This window comes from Heptranchias perlo, chromosome 3, assembly GCF_035084215.1.
Source record: "Heptranchias perlo isolate sHepPer1 chromosome 3, sHepPer1.hap1, whole genome shotgun sequence".
NCBI lineage: Eukaryota > Metazoa > Chordata > Chondrichthyes > Hexanchiformes > Hexanchidae > Heptranchias > Heptranchias perlo.
In genome coordinates, this window is record NC_090327.1 from 7890473 (window position 1) to 7914444 (window position 23972).

Here is a 23972-nt window from a genome sequence, read left to right on the forward strand (position 1 = left end):
TACCTTATCTTCTCCCTCTCTGCTTACAAAGAGAGAGTTCTCTTCAACTGTTCTTAACTCCATTTTACCTTGGTGCCCATTTGATTCTGTTCTGGGACATACTTCCAATGTGAGGTATGGTATATAAATGCAAGTTGCTTTATTAGTTTGGTCTGGAAAGGGATCCTTCAGTTTTTAACAAACATATACAAGTAAGAATCAGTTTGTGATCTGTTTCTATAGCCTTGGCATGAAAATATTTTTGTACTCCTATTACTTGTTAAATGGAGCTCGGCACAGGCAAACTGCTGGATTAATTAAACCTGTACATGATTTCACATTCACAAGGAGTGCACGATATGCACAGGGATACAAATGTGTCACTAAACAAAATTTATTATAATGCTCAATACTAATATAGTTTCAGGTTTCTTGGGCAGATGTTCAGTGACAAATTTATGGGCTGCTGGTATAGTGACTGCAGTTCTCATTGTGAGAAAGGACAGAAATAATTTGGCAAGTAACCCACAGTCACTACAGGTTAAATATTGATCAGCTTTGAGCTCTTAGTGTATTCAGTGAGTAGCTAGGTGAAACAGACCAAGATGGTCCCAGCTTCGATTCACCCATCAGTACTGAGTTGGCTGATCTTATTTGGTGGCCGCAGTACTTGTAGGTTAAGTGGTGGAAAAAAAATCGGCCGGTGTTGCAGCTTCTGATTGGTACCCAGTGACTGGTGTGGGAAGTTTGCGAGTGTACAGATCAGGTGAGGGCAGGATCCTGCTTGGCTATGGTGTCTCATGGTAAATAGCCTTCGCACACTTATCCAAGGGTCACAAATAAAGGCGTCAACTGGAGGGAAGCAAGCACGTGTGCAATCACCTAAAGTCAGGAGGTGAAACATTAGCGAGAGTTTGGTTGGTCCTGAGAGAGAGTGTGGATCTTTTTCTTCAAAAATGTTTAAAATAAAATAGGTTCATACGATTTTATACTCTATACAAATAAAAACATCAATTTTTTTTTTTTTACTAACATTTACAACAGATTCATAAGCAAGTGAAATGTGACACTGCAGGCCAAATCCAACCAGACAACCAAAAAAAACCTACCTCAATTTTGAATGTGGTTTTGTACTTTCATAGTAAAATAAAAAGTTTATTTCATGAACACCTTCTTCATCTGGTCCACGTAGCCACATAGGCAGCTGCACAGAAGCCCCAGGTAATAACACAGCATCAGGAAGTGGTACATCAATCACCCAAAGAGGATAGCCAGAGCCCATCCCAAAATCTGCGGGGGAAACCGATGACGTTGCGGCTGAAGACATACACAGGCAGTCGGTCACAACTGTCTTATAAGCGCTACAGTTTTCAGAAGCTGTTGGACTTGATGGCGTCAACACAGCAGTTTTACTTCCAAAGGAAAAGAAGTCTGGGTCTTTGCACACAACTTTCAATCCAGTAAGTGGACACCTGCTTACGTTCACAAACTCCACGTACGTTTTTCTTATTTCCCCACAAAGCAGTCCAGTGGGAAAGTTAATGAAAAATACCTGCGCACACAAAAAAAGTTAGCTAAATACACAATATTTACTCAAGATGGAATCTGATATATGCATACATTACAACATTTATCTGTTCAAGTCAAAAGAGAGAGGACAAGTGATATCTATGAAAATTGCAAAGCTTTCATTTAGATCAAGGGAATCAGAAGGTACTGACAATAACCCACAGGAAAGCAGCATGTGCATTTGAACTCCCAAGAGCAAACTTGACTAGCTCCTACACTTTTTATAATATTGAATTTTTCTCATTCAAAATTGCACTTGTCAAATTTTATGTTTTTTCATAGTTTGTGTCATGGCACGTTAGAATGAAACAGACAATTCTGAGCCAATCTTTGCTGAACTACAGCTTTTATTACTTTTCCATCACATCTCAACACTGGATCATGCACAAGAAGTAAACGTTAATGTAAGACTTCAGAACTGCCACAGTGGACAATAGGAATAATCTACTGAACGTTAAAGGCTCAGTTCCCATAGTATATAATTGCCATGTTCTATTTAGAAATTTAGCTTGGCAACAATTTGATAGAGATTTGAAGGGCATAGCAGAGATTAGCTCCACTTTAACCTTTAAAATCCCACTTTAATGATTCCCAATACTGACAGTAAAACAAATGTTCAAATTTATTGATGTTCAATTTACTTAGCTGAGCAACATATAAAAGTATTGTACAAAAATGTAAAAATAAAATAATTGCAACTAATTGGTATCCTCCATATTAAAGTATTTGAGCTTTACAAAAAAAAAGCAATTGTGAAGTGTGGTGACTGTTATTGGATAAATACATGTGATCTATGTCAGATAATTTCTTTACGGTGTCAGCACGCAAGTTTTAATTCCACAAGCTAATAAATCTGGATCTTTGCATTCAGTTTTTGATGCAGTATACTAAACATAATCACAAGTTAAAAGATTTGATCTCACCCTTCTGAACACCAACCCTACACATCTAGCCTTTTCTTAAATGAGTTCAATGCCCTGGCCTCAATCACGCTTCCTGGCGAAATGTTCCAGCTATTGTTTATGTTGTGTAAAGAAATACTTCTTGTTCCAGTGTTAGGGTCCAGGGTTATACCCTTACTCAGCGCTACTTTATCCTGCCTCCTTTAAAAGTACTGCTCCAGGCTTACCGACTCCAACCAGTTAAGCATCTTGTCCTTCCGGTTACATTCCCTCCAATTTTATTAAAAGCCCAAAGTCATCCAATCATTTCTTATTTTCAAATTTTTGTAAACAGTAAAGCACATCAGTAAAAGGAGAATTGTTAAAAGTGAAGTGGGTATCCAAGGAAAGGGTTGGCAACTTGTCGGTGATGACCAAGAAATGGCAGAGCTATTTAAGAAGTACTTTGCTTCGGACGTCACGAAAGTGAAAGAAATTGGAGAGGACGTGAAGCCTGAAGTGGCTGAGAGTTAGATGAGTGATACCATAATTGGATAAAATGAACATTTCAGAGCAGTTACTTCAGCTAAAGAAAGACAAAGTGCTAGGGTCTGAGGGATCCTGAGGGAGCTGAGGGGAGAAACTGCTGTTTCTACATCGCTGAGTCAATATCCTGGATTTCTCTACCGTACACCATTGTGAGAGAACCATCTCAAGAAGGCCCTCAACCACCTTCTCAAAGTAACTGGGAATGGGCAATAAATATGATCTTCCAGCATCACCCATATCCCGAGAACAAGTCCATGTACGTTATCTGATATGGCTTCCTACCCCCATGCCCCACCCTACCCTTATTCTGGATCTCACCCGCTCAAAAGATGTACTTCTGAAGTTACATTGAATGCCATTTGTTTGGTTAATTTCATACAGGTACCCTTCCATTTTGTTTCTGATTACTGATTTCATTAGTTGCCAATTATGGAAGTCAGGTAAGGGTCTGTAGTGGCCAGGTTAAAACTCCGTTGCCTTTCTTGAATATGGGAACTATATTTGCCAGTTTCCGTTTTGTCAGAAGCTCCCCAGTGCTCACAGATTCCTTCAAAATGACTCAGTGCTTCGCAAATATCCTCCCTGCTCTTTAAGCAACTCGGGGTAAAGTTCATCCACTCCGAGACTTGTGATTTTCAGCCTCTTGAATCTATTTAGGAGCTCCCACCTCAATATCAAAATCCAAGAGAGCACATATGCAACTGATGTTGGATTGTATAATAATGTGTTGTCCCTGGTAAAACCTCTAAGATGCAGTCATTTAGCATATTAATTATCTCCTGTTCATCTTCAACTTCATATGGGTCCCTTTCAATGTTAATTTCCTCCCTGACTACACTCGAGTTACACTAAAGTATTGGATAAAATTTTTGTTACGTTCTGCATTTGCTGCTGGGACACTTTCCAGTTCTCTCTCGACAACCGTTGCCTCTTTTTTGACCTTCTGCACGATCCTGTAGACAGCCCAATGGTCAGAACTGCAAGGCACCTAAACGTGAACTACCATTAAACTACTTCTTACATCAAATATTTCAGCCACAATTTAGAAAGAGAAAACAGAAATTAGCCAACCTCAAAATTACTGCAGCACTCCAAGAACTATAACCACGAATAAATTCAGACTTAACCACTTTACTACACTATGTTCAAAAAACGTCTGACAGACTTCTCCCAAGTAGGACGACAGAGGCATTTCACAATACACAAAGTCCAATGGAAATGATAACCAATAGAATTTTACTGGGCTTGTAGGAATAAACTTCTAATGTAGAAGTCAAAATTAACTTCAGTTTCAGTAATCAAAATTTAGATTCCATAATTTTTCATTATCCTTCACTCAATTCACCACCATGTGGCAGTTCATTTAGAACTCCACCATTCTACAACCAGACTACCAAAGAAGTGACCTATTTGGATACATTTCCAAAATCCTCAATTAAAGAAAAAAATATTCGATCAGTAAATATTAAAATTGTGCGAGTCCACCTCAAATGCATGCATTTTTTATACAATACTGACATCATTTGTCTGTTGCATGGAATTTTGTACAATTGTTTTTATTCCGTATTCTAGTTGCATAACGTAATCAAAGTAGTAGAAAATGAGGAAGAATAATGTTCTGCTTCTGGAGATACCAATATCAGCGATGGAATGTGAAATTATTCCCATCGTGCTGGATCTTTACCTCTAACAAGGGCATTGCCGCTGTGATGATGGGATCTAGCCTTCGATCTGGTCCATACTTAACAGAAGTTTTCTCCTCTTTAGTGTTATTGAGTCTCGGCCCCTGGATTTCCAAGTCTTGTCGTCCTCTTACCGATAACCCGTGAGGTACTTTACCTAAAACACAGTTTTTAAGAGGGAAAATTATTATGGATGTTTACGGAAAATAATGGCACTGGTCATCTACAATTTAGCGGTTGACTTATTTCAACACCCTTAAATATACAAAAATGTTTTACATGAAAATAATCATAGAATGATACAGCACAGGAGGCAGTCATTTGGCCCATCGTGCCTGTGCCGACTCTTTGAAAGAGCTATCCAATTGGTCCCATTTCCCTGCTCTTTCCCCATAGCCCAGCAAATTCTTTTCTTTTCACGTATTCAATGCCCAAAAACATCCAATTCCCTTTTGAAAATTATTGAATCTGCTTCCACTGTTTCAGGCAGTGCAAGTCAGGCCAGGAAAGCTCTCAACAAAAAATGCGTAACTCGTTAGTAATCACCTGATAATTGCATCCTTAATTGATAATTTGCTCAATTTCTGCAATCATCTTGAATCTGATAAATAAACTGTAGTGTATCCTTCAAATAATACTGACCAATATTGGAGTAGCTAAGCCAAACAGCCTACGATCCACGAAAACAAAATGAAATCATGAAGAAAACATGAGTGGTGGGGAAACTTTTGAAGGCATTAATTCCAGTCAAAATTAATTAGCACTTGGAAAAGTATGGGCTAATAAATGAAAGTCAGCATAGATGTTAAAAGAAAATAGTGTTTAACTAACTTGATTGAGTTCTTTGATGAAGTAACAGAGGGTTGACCGTGTGTATGGGCTTTCAAAAGGCATTTGATAAAGTACCACATAATAGACTTGTTAGCAAAATTAAAGCCCACGGGATTAACGGGACAGTGGCAGTGTGGATACAAAATTGGCAAAGAAACAGAAAGCAGAGAGTAGTGGTGAACGGTTGTTTTTCAGGCTGGAGGCAAGTGTATAGTGGTGTTCCCCAGGGGTCAGTTTTAGGACCACTGCTCTTTTTGATATATATTAATGACCTGGACTTGGGTATAATTTCAAACAAAACACAAAGGTAGTAAACAACGTGGAGGATAGTAACAGACTTCAGGGGGACATAGACAGACTGGTGAAATGGGCAGACGAAATTTAGCGCAGAGAAATGTGAAGTGATCATTGTGGTAGGAAGAATGAGGAGAAGCAATATAAACTAAATGGCATAATTTTAAAGGGAGTGCAAGAACAGAGAGACTGGGGGTGTATGTACACAAATCATTGAAGGTGGCAGCACAAGTTGAGAAGGCTGTTGAAAAAACCAAATGGGATCCTGGGTTTTTATTAATAGAGGCATGTTGTACAAAAGCAAGGAAGTTATGCTCAAACTTCATAAAACACTGATTAGGCCTCAGCTGCAGCAGCGTTCAATTCTGGGCTCCACACGAAGAACAATAGCGTGTGTGCAGGAGAGATTTATTCAAAAGGTTCCAGGGATGAAGGACTTCAGTTATGTGGAGAGACTGGGGCAGCTGGGGTTGTTCGCCTTAAAACAGAGAAGGTTAAGGGGAGATTTGATAGCGGTGTTCAAATCAACAGTTTTGATAGAGTAAATAAGGAGAAACTGTTTCCAGTGGCAGAAGGGTCAGTAACCAGAGGACACAGATTTAAGGTGATCGGCAAAAGAACCAGAGACGACATGAGGATACATTTTGTTGTGCAGCGAGTTATGATCTGGAATGCACTGCCTGAAAGGGTGGTGGAAGCAGATTCAATAGCAACTTTTAAAAGGGAATTGGATAAATACTTGAAGGGGAGAAAACTGTCAGGCTATGGGACTAATTGGATAGCTCTTTCAAAGAGCCGGCACAGGCTTGATGGGCTGAACGTCCTCCTTCTGTGCTGTATCATGCTATGATTCTAAGAGGGCATTTCATTATCATGCTGCCAAAGTTAGACTAGCGTTCAGAATCCAGTGCTTAAGAAAGGAAGCCACCAAGTTTACATATGATCAGAGTTGTAGAGTGACGAGTGGACAAGACTCTGCTACAAATATAAACCACTTTCTGCCCAGCATATCTCCTCCCCCCCCAACTGACCTTCTGTCCAGCTTAGCCCATGGAAGTACTCCAGTTGATCTGTGGAGCCAGGCTGTTGGAGGCTGTGAGGAGTCTGCGGTTTGCTTCCAGATTTTCCCGAGTAGAGGTTGCTGACATGGGGGCAACTGGCTGTGAAAACAGGTTAAATAGGGAAAAATGACAAAAAAACTAATTAATGTAACCTTTACAAATATGATATGCTTTCAAAACAAATTACTTTTTTGGTTTTCCATAATGTAGTTGTGTTTTTTTTTGAATATGCCCTCATCAGACATCTTCTACACTTAACAGCACCACACTAAGTAACTCTCCAAAACGACCAAAATTAAGCAAAGCAAATTTGAGGGGGAGTTTAAAAGCGCTTGACTGCATATCATGTGCATTGATATTTGCATCTTTAAAATGTAAATTGAGGTGCACAATCCAAAAAGTTGGTAAATGCACAGGTGAAGACGACCTCATTATGAACATACCCAGACCAATAGATGTTCTCACCTGCTACCTGCGCTCCAGTACTCGAGTCTATTCCATCTTGAGTAGGAGTTGATTGTACAGTGCCAAGGTTATATACAACTCCAAGAATGTGCAGCTCCCCCGTCTGATGAGGAAGCAGTTTTAATCTTGCCTAAAGAAAAAGGCATAAGTTGCTTCTAAAAATGTTCATCTATTGAGAGATGACAAGTTGCAAACATTTTCAACGGTTCCCTTAAAATACAAAAAGGCTTCCAATCTTAATTAATGCTTTAAACAATATCTAAAAATGTGCAGAATATGTGCTAAGCCCAATTTTTCCTGGAGATCTGTTCCCCACTTTTGCCATCACCAGGTTCATTGGTTTACACTGGCTTAAAAAAAAATGAATGTTGGCTTATTCAACCAGTGTTTTAAGGAGTCACATTCTTTGTTTTGGTGATACTGTAATGGTTACACACTCACACACCGAGTCAGGACATCGTTGGGTTCGATACCCACCATGAGATTTGAGCGTATAATCTAGGCTGAGGGAGTGCTGCATTGTGAGACCATCTTTCGAATAAGACATTGAACCAAGGCCCTATCTGACTGTTCAGCTGGATGTAAAAGATCCCGTGTCACTTTTTCCACGAACAGCAGGGGGTTTTCCAGCGTCCCAGCCAAAATTCACCCCACAAATCACCAAAAACAGATTAAATGGTCCCTCATCTCATTGCTGTTTGTGGGACCTTGCCGTGTGCAAACTGGCTGCCATGTTCTCCTACAAATTAACAGTGACTACACTGCAAAAAAAAGTGTTACTAATTGGTTCTTAAGCACACCAAAGGCACTTTTACCATAAGGAATGCCACTATCCTGCCATTGACAGCACTCCCAAATATAAATGAGGCAAACTTCTGAAAGCTTATTCCATGGGAACTCCCAAATTTTCATGCAAGCTGCCCAAATAGGTGGCACTTGTTCTGGCCTACTAAACGCAGTCCAGGTGAACAAAGCAAGTATTGTACAACAAATGCTGACACACACAAAGCTCGGAATCTCACATTAAAAAAAGGCCCGATTTGAAGCAGCAGCAAATACTAAACAAAGTGCCAGAGGTCATTTCAGCAAGATGAGAGAGACAACAGATGAATACTGTACACTTTAAGGCCTGCTTTTGTCAGATAACACACTGCAGAAGGCACCTTTTCTGCTCTAAACTGTGGACATGTTGAAAGTACAGTAACCAGTTGGTGTTACATTCCAGCACGCTCTGCTCAACAACACATTTTAAGCAATGTTCTAAATGTTCCGGTAGAACCAAGCTGAAATTATTTTGATTTCATATTGAACAGCGAAGCAGGAGCCACTGAATGGGCTGTTTAAAATACCACCGAGTGCAGTGCATGATGTTGAATGTGCCACAATCATCTATTACATTGAACGTGCTTTCTGCTCATAGGACATGTTGGACAATGAATCATGTTTCACTGTCCAGCATGCAGTCAAAACACATCAACTGGGCTCGAAACAGCATTTTAAAATTTTATGTAAATTTAAGAGCTCTAAATACTTAATGTGAAGGTGAGCAAAACACAAGTTGTTGAACACAGTGACTAGGAAGATCCTGGGTTTAACCTCTGGTTCAATCCTTAGTCTGTGCTAGCCTTTGTAGCAGCAGAGGTGCTGCGATTGGCCTCAGTGCCCTGAGGGATTTGTTTGGGGGTGGTATATAAAAACAAGACTTGGATTACCGCTCACAATTGCTGCCCAGCAATCACTGGCAGAAGTGCCAATGTGGACATCGCAAGGACAGGGTCGGCCTTGGTTGTGTTGCTCTCGTGATAGAACTGTCAATACTCAAAAGGAGGAATAATGGGCACCTGGACAAGCTAACAGAAGGCAATTGGAACCCTTGCAGCTGTTCTCCAAGAAAGAGTCATTGCCTTCTGAGCAGGGAGGGGGCTTGGGAGAAGGAAAGAACAGACAAGAATTTTCAAAATTTTTTTTGCAAGGTAAGGTGAATGATAAATATTATACTCACCATTTTAGTCTCTTCACCATTTACTTGAAATTCATTTATTACCTCTGTGGCAATACCGAGAGATGCCTGTAAACATGAAAACCACAGGTTTTTTTTATGCATAACATACGTTTACCATGATAGGTACTTTTTGTTCTCCAAAATTAAATAGTTCTAATGGAAAATTATTTACCCATTATTGAAACTAAAAACAAGTATGTCTTTACTGCTCCAACCTAAAAATTATCTAGAAACTGTGCACGTCACATAAAAGCCACTTCCACCCAAAGAAAACATCAGCAACATAAAAAGTCAAGAAAACCATTTAACCACATTAGATATGTGCTAAGTACTGTTGGGTAAGCATCATTTAAATTAGGGAGTAAGCAGGAAGGTCAGGCATGACATTTCCACCAAAAAAAATAATAGAATCGCAGAATAACTTGGCAAGAAAGGCTACTGCAAATATCAATGGATTCATTATAATTAAGCCCAGCTTTGCGAGGCTAGGTAGAGGGAGACAGAAATCGAACATATAATGACACAGGCAGGCAAGAATGTTCCATGAAAAAAAGGGTTTGTTTGGGCCTGAAAGAACTACAGAACAAACAAATCCATTCCCTCCAATTCAAGAGAAAAAACTCTCAAACCTTGACACAACTGAAGTTTTTTCTCAAAAATACAAAACAGGTTAAATAACTTGAGTACACATGTAAAATGCCAAATGATACACTGTGAAACACTAAAACATTACACAATACACAGATACAAGAACAGCAAATAGCATTACATTGTTCAATGGCACTTTGCGCAAAACAAGACATGAATGGGTGTGCTGTTTCAGTCCACATATTTAGCTTATTACTACATAATCAGTGTCAGGCTGCATTAGAGGGATACATACCAATTTCTTTGACCTAATGCAGCCCCACAGCTATCAGATGCTATACAAAAGACTGGGCCTTCCATTAGTAGTTAGAGTTGTAACACGCTACCTGCTCTCCGACTAAAGGGTTGATCACTCAATTGTAACTCATCTGCGCTTATTCATATATTTTTTTCTGTCCCATGTATTGGAGACACCTTATCGAAAGCCTTCTGAAAATCCAAATACACATCCACTGGTTCCCCCTTATCTATTCTACTAGTTACATCCTCAAAGAACTCCAATAGGTTTGTCAAACATGATTTCCCTTTCATAAATCCATGTTGATTCTGCCAAATCCTATTATTTTCTAAGTGTCCTGTTATCACATCCTTTACAATAGATTCCAGCATTTCCCCCATTATTGATGTCAGGCTAACAGGTCTGTAGTTCCCTGTTTTCTCTCTTCCCTCCTTTCTTAGTGAGGTTACATTTGCCCCCCTCCAATCTGCAGGAACCGTTCCAGAATGTATAGAATTTTGGAAGATGACAACCAATGCATCCACTATCTCTACAGCCTCCTCTTTCAAAACCCTGGGATGTTGATCATCAGGTCCTTGGGATTTATTGACTTTCAGTCCCATTAATTTCTCTAGTACTTTTTTTTTCCCCAATACTAATTTCTTCCGGTTCCTCATTCTCACCAGTCCCTTGGTTCGCTGGTATTTCTGGGAGGTTTTTTGTGTCTTCTTCCCTGAAGACAGACTCAAAGTATTGGTTTAATTTCTCTATTTCTTTATTCCCCATTATAAATTCTCCCGTCTGTCGGTAAGGGATCCACATTTGCCTTCGCCAGTCTTTTCCTTTTTACATAGCTATAGAAGCTTTTACAGTTTTTATGTTGCTCGCTGGTTTACTCATTCTATTTGCCCTTTCTTTATCAATTTCTCTGTTCCTGCACCCCCTTTAAATTTCTACCATTTAGTTTATATTGCCTCTCCTCATTCTTCCTAACAAGATATAACACTTCACTGCATTAAATTCCATCTGCCATGTGTCTGCCTATTTCACCAGTCTATGCACTCCTGAAGTCAGTTACTATCCTCCACATTGTTTACTACATTTGAGTTTCGGGTCATCTACAAACTTTAAAATTATACCCTCTATACCCAAGTCCAGGTCATTAATATATATCAAAAAGAGCTGCGGTGTTGTAGGAAACATCAGTGTAGGGGGGGAATACATCCAAGGCCATGAACAGGTGGAACCCCAATGATTTATTTGCAGTTGAACTGTTTGGATCCCTAATGGAATATCAAGTAGATACGCTTGAGGCTCAGTTCGAGCCAGATGGTGAAGTGTCCCAAAGGTGAAAGGAATACGCTGTAATATGCTAAGAGTTAGGCTCCTGTCTGTAGCTAATCCAATAGTTACAGAACCACCGGTGCATATCAGTACTGAGCATAAAGATGGAATTATTCAAGAAATGCTTCATTACCTTTATATGTGCATCTTTTTCATTGCTGATTGACTCTCTTGTATCTCCCTCTTGACCTTTATTGAAGTCTCTAAAGTTAAATTTCCACAACAACGATAGATCGTTCAACAGTAGAGGGACCTTCAAAGGATTTTTGAATACTACTTCGACCGTGACTGGTTCTACATACAACAAAAACAAAGAATGACAAGAAACTATAACATGACTGACAGCATTACCAAATGAAACCACTTGTGTGGGTTGTAGAAAGAGATAGCATCTAGTATCCTGCAGAAATCAATAAATCCTATTAAGCATAAAAGGATAGTAGAAATAAAAGAAAAATAACTTCTTCCATTACTGGAAGTTTTGGCACCAGCATGAGGAAAATTACTGAGCTACATGTAGTGAGGGAAGTGGGAGGCTGTAGCCCACGGACACCCAACAGTACAAAAATTGGGTAACCCCTCTTAAGTTTCACTGAGCACTGCTCCATTTCCCCATCCAGACCTGATCCTTCAACACTCATTTTTGGCTGTTTTTCTTTTACGGGCAATTTAAATGCAAGTCTTTTGAGAGGGTTAAAATACTAACAAAGAAACAGCAATATGACTAAACTCAAGTGAATGCATGCTCAAATGCAGTTGGTTTGGCTTAATTACAAACATTTGGTCATTTTTTGGGAAAAGGCAGGAAGCGTGCGGTCACACTTAAAAATAAGACTTATCGTGGGTTTATGAGACTAGCTCTTGAGCAAGTCGCTGTTTTGAATCATAGTCCTTGGCTAAAGTGTACTGCAATTAAAGGCGTACTCCAACGAAGGATCAAAATTGGTATTTGTAAGTCTAACCCCAGTAATTGCAAGTTTTTTCCCCCAACAAAAACCCCAGACATTCTAGAACTCTAGATTGGACTTCAGAAAGGCATTTCAAGAAGTGGTCATGACGACAGGAGATGGAGAATATGCTCAAGCACTTCTTTTTAAACAAAAAAATACCAAACAATGACAAAAAAAGACTTGCATTTATATAGTACCTTTCACCTCAGGATGTCCCAAAGCATTTCACAACCAATGAAGTACTTTTGAAGCTTAGTCACTGTTGTAATGTAGGAAATGCGGCAGCCAAGGTCCCACAGATAGCAATGAGATAAATGACCAGATAATCTGTTTTTATTATTGTTGGTTGAGGGATAAATGTTGACCAGGACACCGGGAGAACTCCCCTGCTCTTCATCGAATAGTGCAGTGGGATCTTTTACATCCACCTGAGGGGGCAGGTGGGGACTCTAGTTCATCGGAAAAGCTGGGTGGGGGTGGTGGGTAGAAGCCTAAAACATTCAGGATTTTGAACAGTAGTTCGTCAAACTTTTAAGCTTGCATTAGTCAGGAATTTGCATTCAATGCATATTGTGCAACGGTTCAGTATCCCTATAGGAGAAGTTATTCTCACCAACTTACCTTCTACTACAGCCACAGGAAATCGCAAGTTGTCAGTCTGGCTGTTTAGACAGTACTGAGTTGGCTGAAAATTCAATGGTACTGCTCCTTTATTCACCATAGCTACTACCTGCTCCTCAAGCTCTTTCCACTGCTGTGAAGCTTCACGTTCATATTCCTGGTCTAAACTGACATGGGTGGCTGCTTGCTTTTCTCCTAGCAGAAATAAAAAAGTATTTCAACACATGTAATTAACAGGGTGTGGCCCCTTGCACACCCATTTTGTTAGGAAAAAATGACAAACTAAAGGGTAAAATCCTCTTGAAACACATCTACTTACTGGTCAACAGGTTTAACATAAAATTTACAACACAGAAACAGGCCATTCGGCCCAAATGGTCTGTGCCGGTGCTTATGCTCCACACGAGCCTCCTCCCACCCCTCTTCATCTGCTTATCTTTCCATTCCTTTCTCCCTCAAGTACTTATCTAGCTTCCCTTTCAATGCATCTATGCTATTTGCCTCAGCTACTCCATGTGGCAGCAAGTTCCACATTCTAACCACTCTCTGGGTAAAGAAGTTTCTCCTGAATTCTTGACTGGATTTATTAGTAACCATCATATTTGTGACCTAGTTTTGGACACCTGATAAGTGGAAACATCTTCTCCAAGTCTACCCTATCAAACACTTCTTTAATTTTGAAGACCTCTAGTAGGTCACCCCTCAGCCTTCTCTTTTCTGGAGAAAAGAGCCCCAGCCTGTTCAGTCTTTCCTGAGTTATAACCTCTCAGTTCTGGCATCATTCTTGTAAATCTTTTCTGCACCTTCTCCAGTGCCTCTATATCCTTTTTGTAATATGGAGACCACAACTGTGCACAGTACTCCAAGTGTGGTCTAACTAAGGTTCTATAGAAGTTTAACATAACTTCCTGCTTTTCAGGTTTGTTCTATTTAAAGTATGAAAATAGGTCATTTCACTTCAATTTTCTCTAGTACAGGATTGTCCAACCAAATTGCAAACAGTTTATAACTGGCCAACAATAAAGTTTTTCCCATTCACCAAAACACCTTAGAATTTCTTAGTGTTTCCTCTGTAGGAATGGTACAAGCAAACCAGACTTGGAGGATTACAGCAGTATGGAGGTGGCTGGAGGGCCTAGCCATCAAGTTACTGTGAATATTGTTGACCAAACAAGCTGAGTAAATGCATGCATAAATGTATTGCAGGTCACTATCTACTGAAATCTATTTGCAAGGACATGCTTCATAAAGGACTTGATTGAAAAAGTTTTCACTCATGTGGATTTAGCAGACAATATGAGTTATAGAAATAGCCTTATTACAGATCTCTTCTAAAAACTGATAGGCTAAGAGCTATCCCAAAGAACTGCGCAAGACAGTCCAGTACAGGTATAGTGAAATCGGAGCGAGCAACTGGCCAAGGAGGTAGATAATATTTCAACACAACCCCCTCTTCTGTTGTACCTAGTTCTGCGACTTGTTAGCAATTAACATTGAAAATAAAAGATGTGATTTTGGGAGAAATATGAAAACAGTAATGATGCTTCTGTAATCTAAGAATCTGGATTTCGTATCAATTAGCACTTAGTTTAAAAAAGACAAACCCAGTAACAAGAGTTGATTTTTAGCCATTACATGAAAAGTAAAACGTAAACCTCAGCTCTGCACATAAATGGTTAAATTTTAAAAAACTTATATTACTTTTAACATTTAACTATCATGGTTATGTTGCTGGACGAGTAACCCAGAGAACAGGAGTTCAAATCCCACCACGGCAATGAGAATTTGAATTCATTTTTTTTAAAATCTGGAAATAAAAAGCTAGTATCAAAGGTGACCACAAAGCTGTCAGATTGTCATAAAAGCCCAGCTGGTTCACTAATGTCCTTTAGGGAACGAAACCTGCTGTCCTTACCCGGTCTGGCCTATATGTGACTCCAGTCCCACACCAACGTGGTTGACTCTTAACTGCTCTCTGAAGTGGCCTAGCAAGCCACTCCAGTTGTATAAAATCAGGGCAACGAGGGATGGGCAATAAATGCCAACCTTGCCAGCACCACTCACATCCTGAGAACGAATTAAAAAAATCCTGCTAAAATCTAATGCAAACCGATATTTAAAAAGGGTAAACTTCAAAATGAAACAACTAACCTTCTGAAGGCCGTCTGTCATGTCCAAAGAATACTCGAGTTGCTGAGCTCTTAATACAGGGTAAAGGAAGCTGGGGTAACGGTCCATCGGGTGAAAGCTGGCTTACGCTCTAAAGTGGGAAGGAAAAACGTCAGATGAAAATCTATTAAAAAAATCTAAAATTACTGAAATTACAATGTTCAGATAATTCTTCACTTCCATTCCCCCCTCTACTTAGTCCATTTTTTAAAACCATAAACCTTCATTCTTCTCTCTACTCAATTTACAACTGTGACTATACTTCAAAAGTACTTAATTGGCTGTAAAGCACTTTGGGACATCGGGGTCATGAAAGGCGCTACATAAAAGTGCAAGTTCGTTCGTTCTTCTTCACTACAAATGTTTCACTGTGAAGAAGCTCAGCCTTAACTGGCTAAAGCAACTAACAGAAGCAAACACTTAAGGAATTATGTGCTCCATTTTTCTTAAACCAGTTAAAAGCATGATACATTATGCATGTGTAAACATAGTTGATTTTTTTTTCCAATTCTGCCCTTATAAGTATTCCCAACTCGGTTTAATTAAGCAAGTACTACGTCAACAAGTAGCTTTACTTAGGTTGTGCAAATATGAATCTAAAAAGCCAAGATGAGAAGTGGGATTAGTATACTACCCTTTCAATTCAAAATCTGTTCATTTCAACCCAGACTAGTGAGGCAAAAGTCTTCTTTGATACCTGTAACAATCCTACATGCAATAAGCTCAGCAGTTTTAACCTAATTATGTACAAGAATGGCTCCTGCACAAAGCTTTCCTAATTCAGCAAAACTTGTACTAAATTGACAATGAGTCCATAGAGGTGGTGTAGGAAATGAAAATATTCAGACTGCCGCAAAAGGCATGTTCTAAGATTAAAGTTGTCACATTTTGGAACACAGCAGATGGGAACTTTTTCTTTCATTTGGTCATTCCATGAGACACTCGGTGCACAAAATACTACATTGCTCAACACTGACTTTTCACATTCATTACAAAAATTCACCATAATCATCAAGAAACTCAGATCCAGGTTTTCATTATCTACTCAATTAAATAAAACTCATGCAGTCATGCCTACTAAATAATGGTCCACATCGTGGATTTATATTTGATCGACAGTTTTGGTCTCCACATTATAGAAAGGATATGGAGGCAGTGGAGAGGATGCAAAAAAGATTCACAAGGATGATTATAGTAGGTACAGCACAGGAGGCGGCCATTCGGCCCATCATGCCTGTGCCGGCTCTTTGAAAGAGCTATTCAATGAGTCCCATTCCCCTGCTCTTTCCCCATAGCCCTGCAAATGTTTTCCCTTCAAGTATTTATCCAATTCCCCTTTTGAGAGTTACTATAGAATCTGCTTCCACCACCCTTTCAGACAATGCATTCCAGATCATTACAACTTGCTGCTTAAAAAAAATGTTTCCTCATGTCGCCTCTGGCTTTTTTGCCGATCACCTTAAATCTGTGTCCTCTGGTTACCAACTCTTCTGCCACTAGAAACAGTTTCTCCTTATTTACTCTATCAAAACTGATAATTTGAGACCGATTTTGAACACCTATATCAAATCTTCCCTTCACCCTCTCAGTTCCAAGGAGAACAACCCCAGCTTCTCCAAACCCTTTACATAACAAAGTCCCTCAACTCTGGTAGCATTCTAGTGAATCTCTTCTGCACCTTCTCTGAGGCCTTGACATCCTTCCTAAGTTCTGGTGCCCGGAATTGAACACAATTCTCCAGCTGAGGCCTAACCAGTGTTTTATAAAAGATTTAGTATAATTTATTTGTTTTTGTACATCATGCCTCTATTAATAAAGCCCAGGATCCCGTATGCTTTTATGACAGTCTTCTCAACTTGTCCTGCCACCTTCGAAGATTTGTGCATGTGCACCTTCAGGTCTCTGTTCCCACACCCCACTGAAAATTGTACCATTTAATTTATACTGCCTCTCCTCATTCTTCCTACCAAAATGTATCACTCCACACTTCTTAAATTTCATGTGCCATGTGTCTGCCCATTTCACCAGTCTATGTCCTCCTGAGGTCTGTTACTATCCTCCACATTGTTTAATACATTTCCGAGAACTGAGAGGATATCCTCATCGGGAAAGGCTGAATAGGCCGGGACACTCTTCTCTAGAAAAGAGAAGGCTGAGGGGTGACCTGATAGGGTAGACGTAGAGAAAATGTTTCCACTTGTTGGGGAGTCCAAAACTAGAGCTCATAAGTATAAGATGGTCATTAATAAATCCAACAGGGAATTCAGGAGAAACTTCTTTACCCAAAGAATGTGGAACTCACTACCACCAGGAGTAGTCGAGGCAAATAACAGATACATTTAAAGGGAAGCTAGATAAGCCCATGAGGGAGAAAGAAATAGAAGGGTATCCCGATAGGGTTAGATGAAGTAGGGAGGGAGGAGGCTTGCTTGGAGCATAAACAGCATAGACCAGTTGGGCCGAATGGCCTGTTTCTGTTCTGTAGTTTCTATGTAATTCATGTAGAACTTTTGAGATAGACAAGACATTTCTGATAGTGAAATTACCTTTAAACCAATACGAAACTTACTTCAAGTCAGGAACTCCCCCACCCCCAATTAAATGAACAAAACCACTGAAATAGTGCAATGTCTTCACTTGCCCCAAGACAAGAATGCAGTCAATACTTTCTTTCTTGTAAATAACCCATATAACAGCACTGAATAAGTCCAAATTGCATCTTTCCCATCCACCAAACCAAATTAAGCAGAACGTACCAACATAATAGCCCACCAATTTTGGTGGCACCCATACATAGTCTACCTTTTAAGCACAGAGGTAGAAAGTTAAAGTTTAGCTCAATGCAAGATGATGGTAGCAAGGACATTTCACAGATGCACATGAAAGCTCCTCTCTTGTCCTCCCTTTTATCACATCTTTGTACACTTTCCTGCTAAGCACAATTCACTGATTCTGGAGAATAAAGCCACCAGTGATTCAAGATTTGATAAAGGTCAATGAGGGAGTATAGAACTTTGTAAAAAAAAAGTTCAGCTGCCAAAAGGGAACAGCCACTGTCTGAAGTGATCTCCTTCAGCCTGACATTACATGGTGCTCCTTCCCTTCTTCTATAATGAGCCCCATCTTATATGGTACTGGGAAGTAGTAGCCATGCATGTTAAATATGAACACAGCCATGCATTGCAAGTTCTTCCTTAAACTAACAGCTCAGTTAGGTCCATGCATTCATACTTAAGTGGAGGCTACTACACCAGAAATATCACAGATCTGCATTCAGACCCACCTTGAATGGAGACTGGAAGGCATCTAAGCTGGCAAAAATCTGTACCCACTTATCTGGTACAGGCATTTCCTATTTGAAAAGCGAAAATGTAGAATTTCCAATGACAGCAAGATTAAAAACTAAACAACGATTGATCATTGGCATGAGGTAAATCAAGTAGCTGTGGTTGGGTGGCACCAAGTTTGTAACTTATGGAAGGGTAGACCGAGGGAGGTAAGTAGTTGTAATATTATGGTCTTCAGAAATAAAGTTAAAGTAGGTGACTGGGCATTTAGTCTTCACTTCAGTGAAGATGCAGGGAAGGTGAAAGGCACTGTACTTGGAACTTGAGAAGAAAATTCAGAAGCATGAACAAGAGAGACAGGCAAGATGCTACAACAGAGGACAATGGTTGAATATTGTAGGTGGGAATATAATGGCTCATGAGACATCAGCGCTTCTTTTCTTCCTGTCTACAAGTCCTATTGTGATGATAGAAGAAACTCTCCAGACAAGGGAGCAGTCTTCTGCTAACTTTTGTGATTGAGTGCTTTACTTCCTTGGTTACTGAATGGTGCTAGATGTTTGTTAAGCAATTATACACGTGAAGTACATTTACCTGCATTGAGAGAGTGTATAAAAGGTGTTTTCTATTAAGATTAGCATATGTGGCTAAAACTGTGTTGCTGTAGCCACATCGTTGGCTAGTCAGCGATTTCTATTGGACAACACTGTCCCACCATGGGCAGTAGAATTACTTTCATTAAAATTTTCTCCAGATTTTTCAACTGGTTTTCAGATACATCTGTACACTGGTCCAGGTGTTTTATTAGGAAGTCAAATTTTACTTGATTACTTTTTTTAAAAATCAAATTAAATCCATTAAAAACAGACAAAAGAAAATACCTGAAAACCCAAGTCCACTATAACGTCCTGATTTCTCTTACCTTATAAACATATAGGTACTCCCTAAGGAAAGATTCCTGCTGAGCAGCCGTCTGCTTGCTATCATTGATCAGAATGTGTCTGAAGGCTGACACTGCATTGTCCAGCTGCCGCAGTGTGAAAGACTGGCGACCAATTGTGAAGTTAATATGATCCTCTGCCAGACTCCATCCTTTTCCTTTGTAAACTTGCATGGCTTGACTGTAACACCGCAAGGCATGTTTTCGCTGTAGTAAAGCATAAAATCAATTCATGTAAGATTCTTGAATTTGAGAAAGCAGAGCAAGTTATAAGCTGAAGATTTAATTGGGGCATGGAGGATTCAAGATTTTCTGCAATTAAATCAAACCAATCTGAACACTAGGAATGTGTAAACTAAGAATTTTAAGCATATGGGGGCTATGTATGTTAAGTGCTTAGCTACAGATTATTTTTAAAAATTGCATACATTTTATCTTAAATATTTAATGGACTTCTACTTTTACAGGATTTCTCCTCCTCCTCCATTTCAATGCTCAAAATTGGACAGACATGGTGGTCATGCAAGCCAAGGGAGTTCTATTGAGACACTTATATTTGGATTACAGAGGAGCTATGTGCGTGTGCTGGCTCTGCACATTGACATCACTAAAGCTGGTCCCTTATCCTAACTGAAGGATCAAAAACTCATTTTTTTGACTCAACTGCAGAAGTGCCAAGTTAAAAGAGCTTTTGTGATTGCTCCCATTACTAAATGTCAGTGGAATGAATTTGTTCAGAATTTGGTTACAAGCAATCATCCCTTTGCTCCCTCTCCCCAATATATCCAGTATTTACTCTTTGTCACAGCAAGTCAAGGGTGGAAAGTCTAGCTTACCCACGCCAGTCTTTACTGGAGACGACCATAGGCAAAGATAGCTCAATTTTCAGTTGAGCAGAAAGTCTATTGACCTATTTGGACCCTTCAGTTCAAGGCAGCTAACAAGCTGAGGCTTGTAGAATATTAAGTGAACATTTGACTTAAGATATAAACTTCACATCACCGATACCTGGTCTACACAAAGAATTACTTCCAAGATTGAGTGGTGGTTTATTATGTTTCTCATTTTGTAAGAGGGTCTGTGAGTTAAGTAAAGTTCTGTAATCTAGTGAAATTGGTGTTTTCTCTTGCTTCGGTTTAGCTTTAATTCTTAATACACTTGATTTGTAGTGGTAGCCTGAGACGTATGGTCCATCAGTGTTATTTGTTCATTAACATTTCTAGTGCATGTCTTTAATGGTAAAGTGTTCACCATTTACCCTGCTTCCCCAGATCACTGTGCAGGTGACATAAGGAGCCTGGGCTTGCCTGTGGAAGCAGACTTCTTGTTTCCAGCACAAGTATCTGGAGTGAGCTTGAATCATAACCCATAGTTTTTTTTTTTGCACATTCCAGCATCTTAACATCCCCGTACACCTTCCTTTGGCCTTAGAATAATTTACTATGCCTCCCATTTTAGTATCTACAAATTTGGACAGCATTCCCTCTAGCCCTATTTCCAAATCATTGATGGACACAGTGAACAGCAGTCCCTGTGGGACACTGTTACCCACTTAAAACTACTTTGTAAAACTGCCCTGAACTCCTATTGTTTCCTCCCTTCTATCCAGTTTGAAATCCAATTTGCCAACTTTACTTTAATTCAATACCCCATGACCTTCTCCAATAGTGTGGCACCTTTTCAAAACTTTAAGTCTATGTACACCACATCCACTGTATTTCCTCCATCCACCATATTTCCTCCATCCACCATATCTGTCACCTTCTTAAAAAGCTCCATCAGGTTTGTCAAGTGTGATCTTCATTTCAGAAATCTGTGTTGACTAGTTCTAGTTATTTTCTTTTCATCTAAATATTCAGCAATTTCACATTTAATTGATGATTCCAAAATTTTCCCTACCTCAGATGTTAAACTAACTGGCTCAGGTTAGCTGATCCCCTTTTGAAAAGTGAGTATTGCAATGGCCACTTTCCAGTCCTCTGGCATCGACTCTCAACAGAACCCTGAATTATTATTTAGTGGGCCTCCACTATTTCTTCTCCATTTCCCTCAGGATCGTTAGATGTATCCCATCAAACCATGGCACTTTGTCCTCCTTTAGCTTAACTAACTTCTCTAATACTTTCACTTTAATGAAATAGTGAAATCTGTAAATTAGGGACACCTAAAGGACTTGCATCAGGTATCCTTTATTTGCAGTGTCCTTATTTTTAAAATGGTCACTGTACATACAGTAAACCGGATGAGCCAAATTTCCCAGGACTGGCTGTATCTCCTGCAGCATTCTCTCTTTTTCCCCTCACCTGGGATCGTGCCAAATTCTGGAGCTCTGCCAGCAGGATGTGATTTCAGTTCACTTTCTGTTCATTGGGTTTCCCAGTTCATTGCCATCCCTGGGTCCTTTTCCACTGAGGGAGGGATGTCCAGACCCTGGGATCTGCTATGCTGGCAGCCTACACAGGGGGAGGTGGCTACTGTACGGCCAGAATGCCTGGGAGATCCCAGCCAAATTGGGGGGCGGGGGGAGGGTTAATGTCCTGCAGACCTCTGTCCGGTACCAGTGGTGGAGTAAGGTTGCCGACTCTGGTCGGAGGCATTCCTGGAGCTCGGACCACGTGACGCCGACAAATGTTATTGGATTTACCAATTAAAGGTTGGGTCCCCTGTAGTTGAGAATCTTTATTTGTGGTTTCGCGCCAGCAGCCGTTGTGTGGTGTGAGAAGTTCCGAGAATCAGGAGGCTACCTGTGAGCAGGCAGAGGGGAAACTGAGCCCCCATTCCCCAATCTCCTTCTCCCTCCGAGCCTCCATTCCCCAGTCTCCCTCTCCCCCAACTCGAGCCCCACGCGATTTCAGCCCACCTCCACAATTTCGACTTGGCGCATTGAAGGCTGCCTGTGGTTCGTCATTTGCGAGTATACACTGTTTCAAGGTACAGCTGATATATTTTACAATGTAAGCTCTGTGACTGTAAGTGAGCGTCCGATTTTTTGCAAGTGTCTGTTTTTCGGGGGTGTCTATTTGTACAGGTTTCACTCTTATCTTGCTTTTAACTCCTACCAAACATCCTTCTCTCTCGTAGACACTGATGGGGTACTAGTTAAATATCCCCACCAAATGTTTATCCTTTAAGTGTTACTTAAATGCCAATTTTTTCCCTTTTCCAGTTCACTACCAGGATACTGCCCATCCTGGTCTCCATGTTTATAGTAAATCATTTTTTCTGCTGTCCAAAACTAACAAGCCAGAAATGATGTATTCGCATCACACAAATTCCTGCAATTGCTCTATTTCTATTGACTTTCAAATCCCTTGAGTCATAGTCAAATTAAACCTGCTGCAGCAGTTGTCTAGATTCTGATCTTCAATTCTACACTTCAATGATGAATTACTAACCCGGTCACATTGTAATTTTTATTCTCCCAGCACATTTATATCAATATCAAGGGTAAAAAAAAAAACTGGAGAACAGTTGAAAGTACTGTTCAAAAGCAAAAAATAAAAGCAATGCAAAGCAAATAACAGCAATGCAAGGTACTTCAAAGGCTAGCTGTACTTAAAGTAGATAAGTCACCCGGTCTGGATGGGATGCACCCTAGGTTGAGGGAAGTAAGGGTGGAAATTGCAGAGGTGCTGGCCATAATCTTCCAATCATCCGTTGATACAGGGGTGGTGCCAGAGGACTGGAGAATTGCAAATGTTATGCCCTTGTTCAAGGGTAAGAATAAACCCAGCAACAGGCCAGTCAGTTTAACCTCAGTGGTGGGGAAACTTTTAGAAACGATAATCTAGGACAGAATTAGTAGTCACTTGGACGAGGGTGGATTGATTAGGGAAAGCCAGCATGGATTTGCTAAAGGCAAACTGTGTTTAACTAATCAGAGTGTTTTTTGATGAGATAACAGAGGATAGATGAGGGCAATGCAGTTGATGTGATGTATATGGACCTTCAAAAGGCACTTGGTGAAGTGCCACATGGTAGGCATATCAAGATTGCAGCCCACGGAGTAAAGGGGGCAGTAGCAACATGGATACAGAATTGGCTAAGCGACAGGAAATAGTAGTGTTGAACGGTTGTTTTTCAGACTGGAGGGAGGTGTACAGTGGTCTTCCCCAGGGGTCAGTGCTGGGACCACTGCTTATGTTGATATATATTAATGACTTGGACTTGGGTGTACAGGGCACAATTTCAAAATTTGCAGTTGACAAAACTTGAAAGGGTAGTAAACAGTGAGGAGGATAGTGATAGACTTCAAGAGGATATAGACAGGCTGGTGGAATGGGCAGACACGTGGCAGATGAAATTTAATGCAGAAAAATGTGAAGTGATACATTGCTGTAGGAAGAACGAGAGGCAATATTATCTGGAGGGCATAACTCAAAGGGTACAGGAACAGAGATCTGGGGGTATGTGCGCACAAGTTGAAGATGGCAGGACAGGTTGAGAAAGCGGTTAAAAAAGCATACAAGATCCTGGGCTTTAT

At 40.1% G+C, this 23972-nt stretch overlaps 1 protein-coding gene across 2 annotated transcripts in view; it reads right to left on the reverse strand.

The window, feature by feature from the left end:
- Nucleotides 1-23972, reverse strand: part of trappc8 (trafficking protein particle complex subunit 8) — a 151875-nt gene that overhangs the window by 37966 nt on the left and 89937 nt on the right. For both annotated transcript variants that reach the window (XM_067977999.1, XM_067977994.1), the window contains 9 exons: nt 19472-19696; nt 15245-15353; nt 13094-13288; nt 11656-11816; nt 9314-9379; nt 7312-7441; nt 6817-6945; nt 4663-4817; nt 1089-1531 (listed from right to left, as the gene is read on the reverse strand). In XM_067977999.1, coding sequence (XP_067834100.1) covers nt 1089-1531; nt 4663-4817; nt 6817-6945; nt 7312-7441; nt 9314-9379; nt 11656-11816; nt 13094-13288; nt 15245-15353; nt 19472-19696 — 1613 coding nt within the window. The remainder of the gene's footprint in view (nt 1-1088; nt 1532-4662; nt 4818-6816; nt 6946-7311; nt 7442-9313; nt 9380-11655; nt 11817-13093; nt 13289-15244; nt 15354-19471; nt 19697-23972) is intronic.